General features: G+C 32.6%; 1 protein-coding gene across 1 annotated transcript in view; it reads right to left on the reverse strand.

The window, feature by feature from the left end:
* The window catches only part of LOC140815730 (DNA-directed RNA polymerase III subunit 1-like), a 42,905-nt gene extending 32,100 nt beyond the window's left edge, over positions 1-10,805 (reverse strand). The window contains exons 1-7 of the mRNA XM_073174788.1: positions 10,497-10,805; positions 8,555-8,622; positions 8,037-8,113; positions 4,392-4,521; positions 3,271-3,420; positions 2,329-2,506; positions 90-265 (exon numbers count right to left, since the gene is read on the reverse strand). Of these exons, the coding sequence (XP_073030889.1) occupies positions 90-265; positions 2,329-2,506; positions 3,271-3,420; positions 4,392-4,521; positions 8,037-8,107 (705 nt within the window). The 5' untranslated portion in view covers positions 8,108-8,113; positions 8,555-8,622; positions 10,497-10,805. The remainder of the gene's footprint in view (positions 1-89; positions 266-2,328; positions 2,507-3,270; positions 3,421-4,391; positions 4,522-8,036; positions 8,114-8,554; positions 8,623-10,496) is intronic.
* Positions 10,806-12,694: the final 1,889 nt, after the last annotated feature.

The raw sequence follows: 12,694 nt of genomic DNA on the forward strand, positions 1-12,694 counted from the left end.
TGAGTTTATGATGATGCTGAAAAGAGTAAAGCAAAAAGTTCTTATAGCTTATTGCCGTGCTTCTTCAAGTCAAGATAATAAAAGAGTACCTCGTCTACCATATTATTCAGTAGGTGGTGGACTATTCTAGGATCAAGTGTGTAAGAGAAATCTATAATTCCCTTGAAATCCTTGGTGTGGGAAAGAGCAGATTGGCATTCATCCATGTAACCGTCAACTTTCACACGATTAAGTTGGATTCTCATGGGTGCCCTTTTTACCATGCCTACAGTACAGAAATAGTTGAAATTTCAGCATCAAGTTGTAGTGGTAATAATCCTAAGTCCGGCAGCAAATATAAGACAAACTGAGGGCATACTCATTCTACAAGTGCAAATAACAGCAAACGAGAAATAGAGAAGGTACTGTATCCTATGCAGTATTCTAAATGGCGGTCGAGACGGCCGCCGAGGCGATAGGCGGGCCTCGACCGTCCTGCCAACGCATGGCGTGGCTGTTTTAGGCCACCCAAACTATACGGCGGTGGGCAGGTGGTCGAGGGCAGTGCGTAGGCGGTCGAGGTGGGTGGAGGCGGTGAGCAGGCGGGCCAAGTTGTAGTCAACAAATTTTAAAAACCTACTCAAAGTAAATTAATTTTAAAACTCAAAACCCTATTTATTTAAATAAGACCTCACTTTCTTTTTTTTAAAACTTTTGGTTCTCACTCCTCACTATCAATCACTAAGTCCACCACACAAACTGTCTGTCGCTGCCGCCGCCATCAGCAAGAATCTTTACGTTAGGCATTGTATATATATTATTTAACATACTTTTTATAATAATTCAGATTTTGTGATTTTTTTAAAAATCAAATTTGTTTTTATTCCCTATTATTATTGATTTATTGTTGAAGATTAATGGCGGAAAAGGATAAAGTTAATAAACAACCAGAGTTGGAATTTAAGCCAAAGTCTAGTGATATTGTTTGAGAATATGAGGCGTTGTATAATAAAGAGAAAAAGGATTGGAAAACATGCAAGTTGTGTAAGAGGCTTATTGAAGGAGGAGTTTATAGGATGAAACATCATATTACGTCTTGTTGATGGTGACAAGAAGCCCTAAATGACCTTTTATTGGGTGCTTTTAAACAAGCCAAAGAAGACATTAAAAAATCTTTCAAAAAAGAGGAAAATGTCATCCCTATTTTGGAGATTATTGATGGAAGTTCAAGGGTAGACTTGATAGCCGCTTACTTGATAGTCATTTGCATGATTATATATGATTATCTATAAAAAAAATTACTTAAAAAAATTCAACCGCCTAGGCCGAGGCGGTAGGTTGTCACCGGCCGCCCGCCACCCGCCATTTACAACATTGATCCTATGTTAGCCAAACAGAAGTTTCCGTTCCAATAAAATGTGGAGTCGGAAACAAACAACTGGGATACGATTTTAATTCAGGTTCCTTGCGGTTTTGGTTCCGATTTGGATACAATTTGAACAAATTTAAACTGATATTTATTTTTCTAAATTTTAACGGTTAGAAAAAAATAACGTTAAAATTTGTATGGTAATCAAACTAATTAAAGTTAATAAATTGACAATTACATAACAAAATATTCTGCACTTTTAATTTTTTAAACAAATAATAACAGGGAGTTAAAAATTATATTTATATAAAGTAATTTAATTATATAAATTAAGTTGCCAAGACCTTATTTAAAGATAATTTACAGGTTTAATGGTTCCACATGGTTCCATTATATTATTTTTAGGAATTAGAATCCAACTGTAATCCTCATTTTTTGTTTCCGTTTTTGAAAAACTATTTCAGTTTCGGTTCATGTTTCCGAGGAAAGGAGGTAGGCTCTATGCCTATGCATCCGATATGACAGACACTACTAGTAGTCAATAGCAAGAATGGGGCATTTAGAAGGTTCAAGACTATTCATATGGCTCGTCTTTATGCTTTTTTTTTTTGATAGAAAACTATTATATTAGAATAATATGCTTGAGTTACAATAAAATGAGGATAAGAAATCCTCAATGCACTAACTGCTCTACGGACTTAACCTAATATAAATGAGCTTGACACTAATGATATTGCAAAACAAACTTCCAATCTCGAACCAAATCACTTATACATAGATGACTAAATTCTCTCAATCTGGTTGCCCATATTGCCATCCTGAATTTTACTTTATCCCAAACCTGGTCTGTCGTAATAACTGATTTCCCTGGATCTCTGAAGCATTTACTCATTTACCACATTCATATTCAATGGCATAGACTTATATCATCCAATTTATGAATTCAACAACAATATTTTGCCATTGGTTGGGTGCCTGACCATTTATATGTCCACATCTGGAGCACTTATGAGCCTTCTTACTCCCTGCCAGAGCATTGCACTTCTTTACTACTTGTTTCAGTAACTCATTCTTTTTCAACAGATCTAATTGTGGATTTCTCATTTTCCTCAGAAATTCTTGACGGACTCTTTCCTCAAGAAGTATTCTGGAACATTTCTATTCATAGAGAAGATGTGAACCAGATGATAAACTTTCAACAGAAAATTAGTAAAATTGGACAAAAATTAATCTCTAGGTCAAAAAATAATATGGATTAGAATGATGGGGGGAAAGAGAGTTGACAAAAAATAAAAATATTGTCAAAAAAAAAATCTATCATCAAATCCAAATTTCAGAGTCCGGCATCCAAGTAAAAACATAAAGTATTTTGAGGTAATTTGTGAAAGATAAAAAAAGCACTTGTCTGATGAGTTGTAACATACCCCATGACACATCCAAAAATAAGAACTTTGTAATGGAGACTTTTAACTGTGTCATCATATGCTTAACAAGTGTATTTCCATAACATATACATCTGACCCAAGTACTATAACATGCTAGAGTTTCAGTGCTCCAGTAACTGAACTAGAACAAAAATAGGATTTTCCTTCAAGTTATATTAAATTGTTAGCATGAAATTTGAGAAATATAATGTGACCTTTTGAGGGGCTTAAACTGTTATGCCAAGGAGAAACTTTGTAAGCTTGTCAAAAGAAATTGCAGTGTACTCAATAGAAGTTTTTGCGTAATGTTTTCATTTCAGCACATAAGTTCTAACGAGGATCTGAGGGCTGTCAGTATCCTTGATTAAGTCTAGTTAATGTAAGCATGCAAATCGTTGAAATAAAAGTCATCACAATTTTCTACTTACTCAGATTCCATTAGCATAAAATTGTCATTTTAAATTTAGTAAACAAGGAAAAATAGCGTGAGTTAGGTACCTTGCAGATACACTTAAGGATATCTACTATTGTACTTAAATATCCAACATTATACACAGGAAGAGCTAAAGCCAAGTATCCACAGTGCCCAGGACAATGATGAAGCTTCCCGTTGCAAGTTGTACAAGAGACATTTTTGTTTGTAGGCCCCTGAAACACAAAAAGGTGTCAATTAAGACAAATCTAACACTATCACACCGTTATCAATCCAATCATCATGTTAAAATAAGCACTAACTTCTTATTTTTTAGGTTATGAAGGGTTACGGATTTTTTTATTTGCAAAAGAAAAGGCTACTCTTGAATTTTCAGTAAAAATGTTAAAACTCATGTGGTATTATTTAAATTAACATGTAAGCTGGTTACCATCACCCTGACATTCATATACAGCATATAAAAGAGAGTAGAGCCAAGTCAAAAGTTCAATAATCCAATCACCGTCAAAGTTAAAATTATGTTTTTCTTTCCAGTTTCCATTATCAAAGTTTTGAAGCAAAATACAATGAACTGTTCAATCATATTCTGTTTGGAAGGCGACCCACAGAAGAATAGGAAAATGGTTCTTTGATACATCGTTTTCATCCTCGCGAGGAACATCAATCATAGAATATTGTTGATCAGAAGATAAAATGCAACTTTCTCTCATAACAAGAGCATTTTGAATATGACAAAGTAAACTAATTTATTTGAAGCAAAATTCCAAAATATTATGTGGGATCCGCCCAAAGTAAATTTTTAAAAAAATGGAGGAGGGGGGTGGAAACAAACATATAGCATAGACCACACCACAATGGAACACTAAGGAAGGAGTAGAACCAAAAAGTGAGCAATTGAAAAATTAGAAACAAAACACTGCCCAAGTACCAACAAGAAAGGAAATAGAATAAGAGGTTCACCAAAGTGCCTAAACTTAAACGTTCAGAAACAAGTTTCAAAATCAATTATCCAAATTTCAAACGCCCTGTCGGTCATAATATAAAGAAAACAAATCAACCACCTAATCTTCAGATTTTCATCTTGAGCAAAGATTTAGATTGGCAAACAGTAAAAAAGGAAATAAACTTGAAACATACATAACAAAACAACAGAACAATATAAAAAGAAAATGAGTCGCGTGGTTACCATTCGAGGATCTAACAAGCCATTGTCAATAGGCTTTCTATAAGAGTCATAATAGACGCCAAGAGAAACTTCAACTTCAGCAGCTTTTAATATTTCAGTGTTAGAGAATGTAGAAAACTGAATGCTTTCTCTGGAAGAACGACAAATACAACTTAAGTAACTGAACAATCACAAACTCGGATAAATTTCAAATGTCTTGCTGTAAGATAAGATTGACATTCAAGTCATAAATCCATAATTAGCTCATTTGCTACAAAATGTTCTTAAGTGAAAGAAGTGAATAATTTTCTAGTCCACATTAAATAAAACCATGTAAATGCTTCAAATTTAGTTACTAAGAATTTATTAATAGGACACCTAAAACTCTTTGAATTGTCTGACTGTCAAAGAGAATGTGTCATCTATCAAATAGCAGGCATCTCAATACTTATCCAATAATTTGTCAAATAAAGGGAAGAAGACATCCTCACTGAAAATCTGAAATTAAAATGAGGGATTTTCTGAAAAGCCCTTTCACAAACTATCATAATGAATTTTGGCCTTCAAGAAACTTAATTTTTAAAAATGGCTTTAAGTTACAAAATAACTTTTAAAACCTTTCGTTTTATTTAGCCTTCTTTCAAACCTTTCTACACAAACACAAAAAACATATTAAATTGCAAAATACAAGTTCATGATTAAAATCTGAAAGTATTTTTTATATATATTAAAGCAAATCTACAGATAGATAGGAATTTTCCATTAAAACTAGTAGTCAAATAACAAAAGTTGACGTTTTTTGAAAAATAATAATACTAATAAAATATGAACAAATCCCATTTTACAACATGAGATAGTTAGAGCAGACTGCAGAGTCTAACTTTCTTGTTCTCCTTGTTTTTATTTTTAAATTTGTAAATAGAAAATAAATAATAATATTTATAATATTATAAAAATTAATGAAATAATAATTAAAATAATCATGAACAATAAGAATACTAACCGTGGCTCTCTTTTATAATAATAATAATTATTATTATTATTATAACGTAATGAATTTAATACATTTATATTACATTGACCAAATATTACACTAATTCGTACCAAATATTCATTCTATATCAATACTATCACTAATATAAATTAATATTTATCGAAATAAAATAATATAAAATAAAAAATGGACCATTTTTATATTAAAAATACTTGCATGTCAAACCCAGATATAGAAAGTAAATTTATTTCTACTAAGTCGTAGTATTAAATTATAAGTTATAGTACTAAATTGAGTGAGAAAAAAAGGTAGAGTATGGGAATTTTAAGATTTTAAATAACACAAGGTTAAGTTATAAAATTGTTATTAAATAAGGCTATTTTAAAATAGAGGTTTTAAATGGGTTAATACAACTAAATTCTCAACTAAAATTACCTTTCCTGTCTAACTTGGTAGTAGATGTGTTGGGCAGATTAGTCGACAAAACAAAGGCAGTGTACCTTATTCATGATTTGGAAGTAGGTAGAGAAGAGGCTGAGATCTCCCATATTCAGTTTGTTCTTTGTGAAGAATGATAGCCATTTGAGTTTTTTGGAGGAGATTTTACAATCTTTTTTGTAAAATGTCAGGGTTAAATGTCAATCTGGAAAAAAGTGCGAGGTTTGGAAGTAGGTAGAGAAGAGGCTGAGATCTCTCATATTCAGTTTGTTGCTTTGTTCTTTGTGAAGAATGACAGCCATCTGAGTTTTTTGGAGGAGATTTTACAATCTTTTTGTAAAATGTCAGGGTTAAAGGTCAATCTGGTAAAAAACGCTTTATTGGGGCTTAATAACGAAGAAGAGAAAATGGAAGGGTTAGCTAGCGAAATTGGTTGTGAGAGAGTCTTGGCCCATAAGATATCTGGTGTTTCATCATTCATGAGGTGGGAAATCCATTAAAAATCTCTTCTGGAAGCAAGTCCTTTTCAAGATGTGCATGAAGTTAGCGAGTTGGAAGAAAGTGTTCCTATCTACATGGGGTAGATTGATTCTAATATGTGCAGTGTTGAATAATTTACCAATGTATTTCATGCCTTTATTTAAGATATCCTGGGGCGTAGCGGACAACATGGAGAAGATTATGAGGGACTTTTTGTGGGATGAACCTGCTGGGAATCACCATTGTCACTTGGTCGTTTGGGACCAAGTTTGTAGACCAAAGAAGCGAGAGGGCTTGGGTACTGGTAACATTTGTCTGAGGAATCTGCTAAGAAAATGGTGGTGGGGATTCTTCAGTGAGATGGAGTCGTTATGGAAGAAGATTTTTGTTAGCAAATATGGGTTACATTACATGATAATGGGTGGGATGCGGGTCTAGCGATGATTGCTACTTTTAAGAGTCTCTGGAAATTTATTTCGAAGATCTATCCGGCTTTTTTTCTCAGTGTGGGATGTGGTAAGAGGGGAAATAAGATCGGGTTTTGGGAGGACAGATGGTGGGGGATTCCTCTTTTCAGGAACTTTTTCCAACATTACTTTCATATTTCTTTGGCTCATAATCAACTAATCTCTCACTTTTTTCTTTCCGATCCTTCATCCAATTTTTCCAATCTTTCATGGAATTTGCACTTTCGTCGAGATTTGAGCGATGAGAAGGTAAACGATTTGAGCTACTAAAGGGTCCTTGTAGAGGGTAAGTTTGATTGAAGGAGCTGAAGACATTAGGAAGTGGGTTTGGATTCTTCCGGGCTTTTTTCAGTGAAATCTTTTTTCGAGTCTTTTTTTCTGGATATACTTTCCCTCATTTCCTCTTTATCAGACTATTAAAAAAGCGCTTATTCCATCCAAAGTTCAAATTGTTCTCGTGGACTGTGGTGTTTGGAAAATACCAACTTGGAAGATGATGCAAAAGAGGTGTCCCACTTGTTCTCTTCGTCCAAGTTGGTGTGCGTTGTGTCAGCAAGGGGTGTAGACCCAGGACCAATTGCTCGTTCATTGTCCTTTTACGAGCTTTCTCTAGTTCAAAGCATTGACCGAATTGCACCCGGTTTGGATATCTCTGAGATCAACTAGGGATTTATTCACAGCAGATCTTGGTCGTGATCTAGGCAGGAAGGGTAGAATTTTCAGGGTTGTGGCAGTCTACAGCATCTGTTGGTCAATTTTGTTGGAGTGGAATAGGTATTGATTTTACTTTTAGTATCCGCTTAAGTGAGAAAAGAAAGTTCATTCAGCTTGAAGAACCTTGAGCCATAGAAGAGGACCTTTCAAGAGGATTTTTGACAATCAAGAAGACTAGCTTGAAGATTGCAGCGACAAAATAAAATTTAGGGTCCCATGCTGGATTTGGAAGAATGTTGAGTTTAAACTTTTTCAATTACAGATTTACACAGGGATTGGAGTCTAATAGTGTGTTAATATAGTTCTGGTTTAAACTTATCATGTGTAGACCTCGTGTCTGTTTTTTGTCATTAAAATCTTTTATTAATATAATCTTGTTTCCTACCAAAAAAATAATAATTATCAACTACAATTGGCATGGTAAGAATGCCCATACTTCCACAAGACTGGGGAAGAGATAATAATTCAACAACACTAGATTATCGACGGTAAATAATTTGGAAATAACTTGTAAAAGGAAAAGACTCCATTGGTTTTAAAGTTAATGAAATGCAAGAAACAGAATGTGCATACATTCTTCGAGGGCCAACATCTTCAATGTATGGCTTCTTGGTGAATCGTATAGTTCCTTCTGCTTTACTCATCTCTTCCTGTAACCACCACTAATCAGTTGTACAACGACGTAAAAACACACACAAGAGATGTGATATTATAATGATACACTTTGATATGTATGTACATGTATGAAAAATATGTTAGTCTACATTTCCTTCTTTTCTTTTTAGAAGAGTAGAAAAGAAAAGTTGCGAAAATCCGGAAGGTCTTCTAAGAAAAATTTATCCCCCGAAAGTTCAAGTCCATAGATAAACAACTGAAGTTATGACTGAATTCCAATAGCTAACTCCATAATTCAGCAAATAACGCGACCGATAAATTGACACTGTATCAATAGTGAATAGAATCGATTTGAAACTAAAAAGTGACCCAGATAACATGTAAACGAATCTCCATCTCACCTGAAAAACATATTATACATACACACACACACACACACACATATATATATATATAATAAAAATTAAAGGTCGTACCTTTAAGCCCCTACCACGAATAATATCAAATTTTCCCCGAAAACGGTGAACAGCAGAAGAAATATCACCTGAATAAATCCCAATTCTCAATGGATAATAAAATTCTTTAGAGGGAAAACAAAAGGTAAAAAAAACTGCACCATCTAGGATACATAAAACTGAAGTCAATTTATGGCCAGAAACAAAAAACAGTTACTAACTTGCAAATCGAAATCTTGAACGAAAAACTAAAAAGAAACGAAAATGGCAATTAAATTTAAAATTATTAGAAAAATTACACAAAAAATAATTGAAAGCGGAAAATAAGAGAAGAGTCGCAAGTCCCTGGGTGGGAGAGAGTTGAGGTTTTGTTGCTTATATATTGTCTGACATTGGAGTAGGACAAAGAAACTTTTTGAACAAAGAAACTTTTCGGGTTTGCAAATTAGTAACTGTTTTTTGTTTCTGGCCATAAATTGTATTGAAACTTCACAAAATTCTTCAAATCTCTTCAAAGTAACCTATATCAATAAAAATGCAGACTTAGCAAACTATTCAGAAGACTCTAACTCTAAAATTTTCTTACTGTTTTCTGGTAACCAATATTTATTTCGATTTCTAACTCTATCGATGAAATAACTGAATAATCTTAAAAGTAAATTTTCAAAAGTTAAATATATAGAATATACCTAAAAATAGTCCCAAAACATAAATTTCATGATTTCTAAAAATAGTTCGAACTCCGTACAAAATTTACCAAATAAATGATCCTACAGTGTCAAAAACTCTAACCAATAATTTATTGGGCTTCGGAAAACACAAAGGGACATTTATAAAAATTAAAAATGATATTTTTAAAGCTGAATTATTTATATTTTAAATGCTCAAAAATCTCGGCCAGTTTGTACTATGGGATTTCGGGGGGTCAAAAACTTAACCGTTTTATATCAAAAGCTAACAGCGTGTTTGACCATCAGGATTTCATTAGATTTGAAATTGGATTTGGAAATTCAAGTATTTGAAATTTCATTTGGTGTTTGGTTTAAAATTTAAAAATAGCATTTATAATTCAATTTCTTGTTTGGAGAAAAAAGAATTCGAATTTGGAATTTTAAAATTTTACAAAGCTACCCTTAGAAATCATATAAAAATAAATAACCAAAGAAGTTTAGAAATTAATAATTCTTCTCTATTATTTGTATTTGTAAATTCAAAAATTAATTATTATTTATTAATCATAGCACGCATAAAATAATAATTAAAAAATCATTAAACAACTTTAAACTTTAACATGAAATTAATTATTAAATGTAAAAAAAAGCTTTGGTAATTACTATAATTTTTATTATATTAATAAGTAAATAATACAAGAAACTTATAAAATTTAAACAAAATCTTTCAACTTCTACAAAAAGTTAAAAAAGAAAAAAAGTCTATTTATGTAGAAACTTTTGGTGGAGAATGATGTATTGATGAGAATGCTGTGTTGGATAAAAAAGTAATTGTATGTTTTTAAAATCCAAATCCCACCAACCGTAAAAATAGGATTTTGAAATTCAAATCCCATGAAATCCTCTCAAATCCGGGTTACCAATCCTCTCAAATCCGGGTTGCCAAACACACCGTAAAGTGTTCCGAACATTGCCTAAAGTATGAAACATGAATTTACATATCTCAAAGCTCAAATTTTTATACCTCAAAAAGCCCTTAAACTAACTTATGCCCGCCGCCCAGAAAATTAGAAAGAGGTCAGCTTGTAGTGCAATATGTAAATTTTTTTAGTCAATTCAGTACCTAATTGACGCGACTTAAATATTTTACAGCATTCCTACGATAGTCTAACAAGTTTACAAGTACGAGAATTGGAATGAAAGGGGCTAAAATATTTTTTATAAATTAATTGTTCAAAACTGTATCAAGACGGTAAATAAATGAGAATAAAATCGGAATCCTTGTTTTATACCGTTTTGATGCGGAGAATTAGTTCGAAAGCGTTCCAATGATGTTCCTGGACAATATCGTGATGTGAGGATTTGATGGATAATCGAAATCGAAGGCGAAAACTCCAGAACCACAACAGCCTATTTCGCAATGTACGGGGCGCGACAGTCTTGCTTCGATTTCAGGCGACGCAGGCAGCGGCGAGGGAAGGGAAGGGACTGGTGTAGAATCAAAAAGCAGAGTATTGGGAAGATTTCACCCACCTAAATTTCAACAATTTTGCTCTAGGATTGGCGAGAGGGTTTAGGGTTTAGGGTTTAAGGTTTTACTTTTTATCTTTTGAATTTATTTTGGATCAAAATATAAAAATACAATTTTTGACCGAAAATATATATTTAATTCAGCTTAAAAATTTTATTTTCCCTAATATATTAAACAAATTTTGCTTGAAAACCTGAACTTTTATTTATAAACTTAAAGTAACCGAAATTCTAGGTAAAATCTATTAATCAATGGTCATCTTATCTTAAAAATAAAAAAGTACAACTTTTATAAAGCTCTTCACGCAACCATAAACTCAAAAAACAATTTTTTGCATATCAATTCATACATCATTCTACATTTTTTTAATTTAATATCTTTATTTATAATTTTCACGTATGAGGTAGTTTTATCAAAGAAAAAATAATTTGATAAAAATATTATGGAAAATTCAATAATTTTGAATATAAAAAAAAAGAGGTGTAACATTATATAATAAAAGCATTACATTGAGATCGTAAAAAAATACAACATAATTAAAATATTTATACTTAATAATAAATTTATTTCCTACTAATTGCATTTTTAATGAGTCCGAACGTGTTAAACCAAGTCATCTCGGAGTTGTTGATGTATTTCTCTATCACATAGAGGTACTCCCGAAATTCTTCGATAGAGCTAATGACTATTCGTGCCGATGGAAGAGAGTCTCCGTTTGACCAATTGATTGATGAATCACTCTTATCGTCAATAATCATGGTGTACAAAATAATGCATATATACATTATATCACTTATATCATAGTTATAACAAGATGACGTAGTACCTCTAACTATTGTCTATCGAGCAAGTTTCTAGCTGGATTGCATACACTTCCAGCTAGACGCTCTAAATACAAGTTATACAATCATTATAAGACTCAAGATGCTTCCAAAATTCAAACTAGAATGTTGTTCAAGCTGTATTTGGTTTCTAGCCGGTACACTTGCAAAAAAAATCGCTATTTCTACCTACCAGCTAGACTTGTCAGAAGATTGTTGGACTAATCATGCACATTAGTCGATATCTCTTAGTGATTTAAAAATGTCTTCTAGTAAGATTAAGATGTGTGTCAGTTTTTTTTTTCATAAATCAACTTTATCATGAGTCATTATTTACCATATTTGGATAGATATCAAGAAACATTAATTGTGGCATCCTGTAAAGTCTAGAAATTCGAACGACGTAACCAGACTGCATGCAAATCTAGGGTTTTATTAAAATGTCTGAGTTATTATTTTTAACTCCTTAATACTATTAGGGCATGATTTTATGTTTTTATTTCACGAGTTACTAGATTTCTTTTATACTGGTTTTTAGTAGTACTTTACACGCGGACGATGAACGGAGACCGGGGACAGTTAAGAAAAAAATTTATTTAATTAATTGCCTTCAATTATTTAATACATGGCGAATTTATATAGAATTTTCCAAAATGAGCCCTTTTAAGGTATTTTTACGCATCAAGCTATATTGTAATCCGGTAAACGATTTTTAACAAAACAGAGGACTTTTTTGAGGGTTTGGGTAATATTTAAAAAAAAATTACCTAAAAGAAATATTTTATGTACGTGTCATTGGGCATAATGTGCTTAATTAGTATTATTTTATTATTAGTTATTTACCCATGCATGATTATCCCCTAATTAGGCAATTAATTATTTAATTAAGCTATTTCCCTCTACATTAATTCACACACACACGTTTCACACACATCAGCACACACACAGTTCACACCCTTTCATTTCAAATTTTGTTAAAACAAAAACGTAGGGTTCTTAGTGCAAGAGCAGCCGCCCCCTCCCTCTCCAATTTTCCAGCAATCCTTCGTTGATTTTTTTCATAGAAATCAAGCCACTGTTCGTCCCGGATCAACCCTCGCATCCTTCCCGCTTCGGTGTCGTCATTTCGGTAACTTTA

Source organism: Primulina eburnea, chromosome 15 (assembly GCF_022965805.1).
Source record: "Primulina eburnea isolate SZY01 chromosome 15, ASM2296580v1, whole genome shotgun sequence".
Lineage (NCBI taxonomy): Eukaryota > Viridiplantae > Streptophyta > Magnoliopsida > Lamiales > Gesneriaceae > Primulina > Primulina eburnea.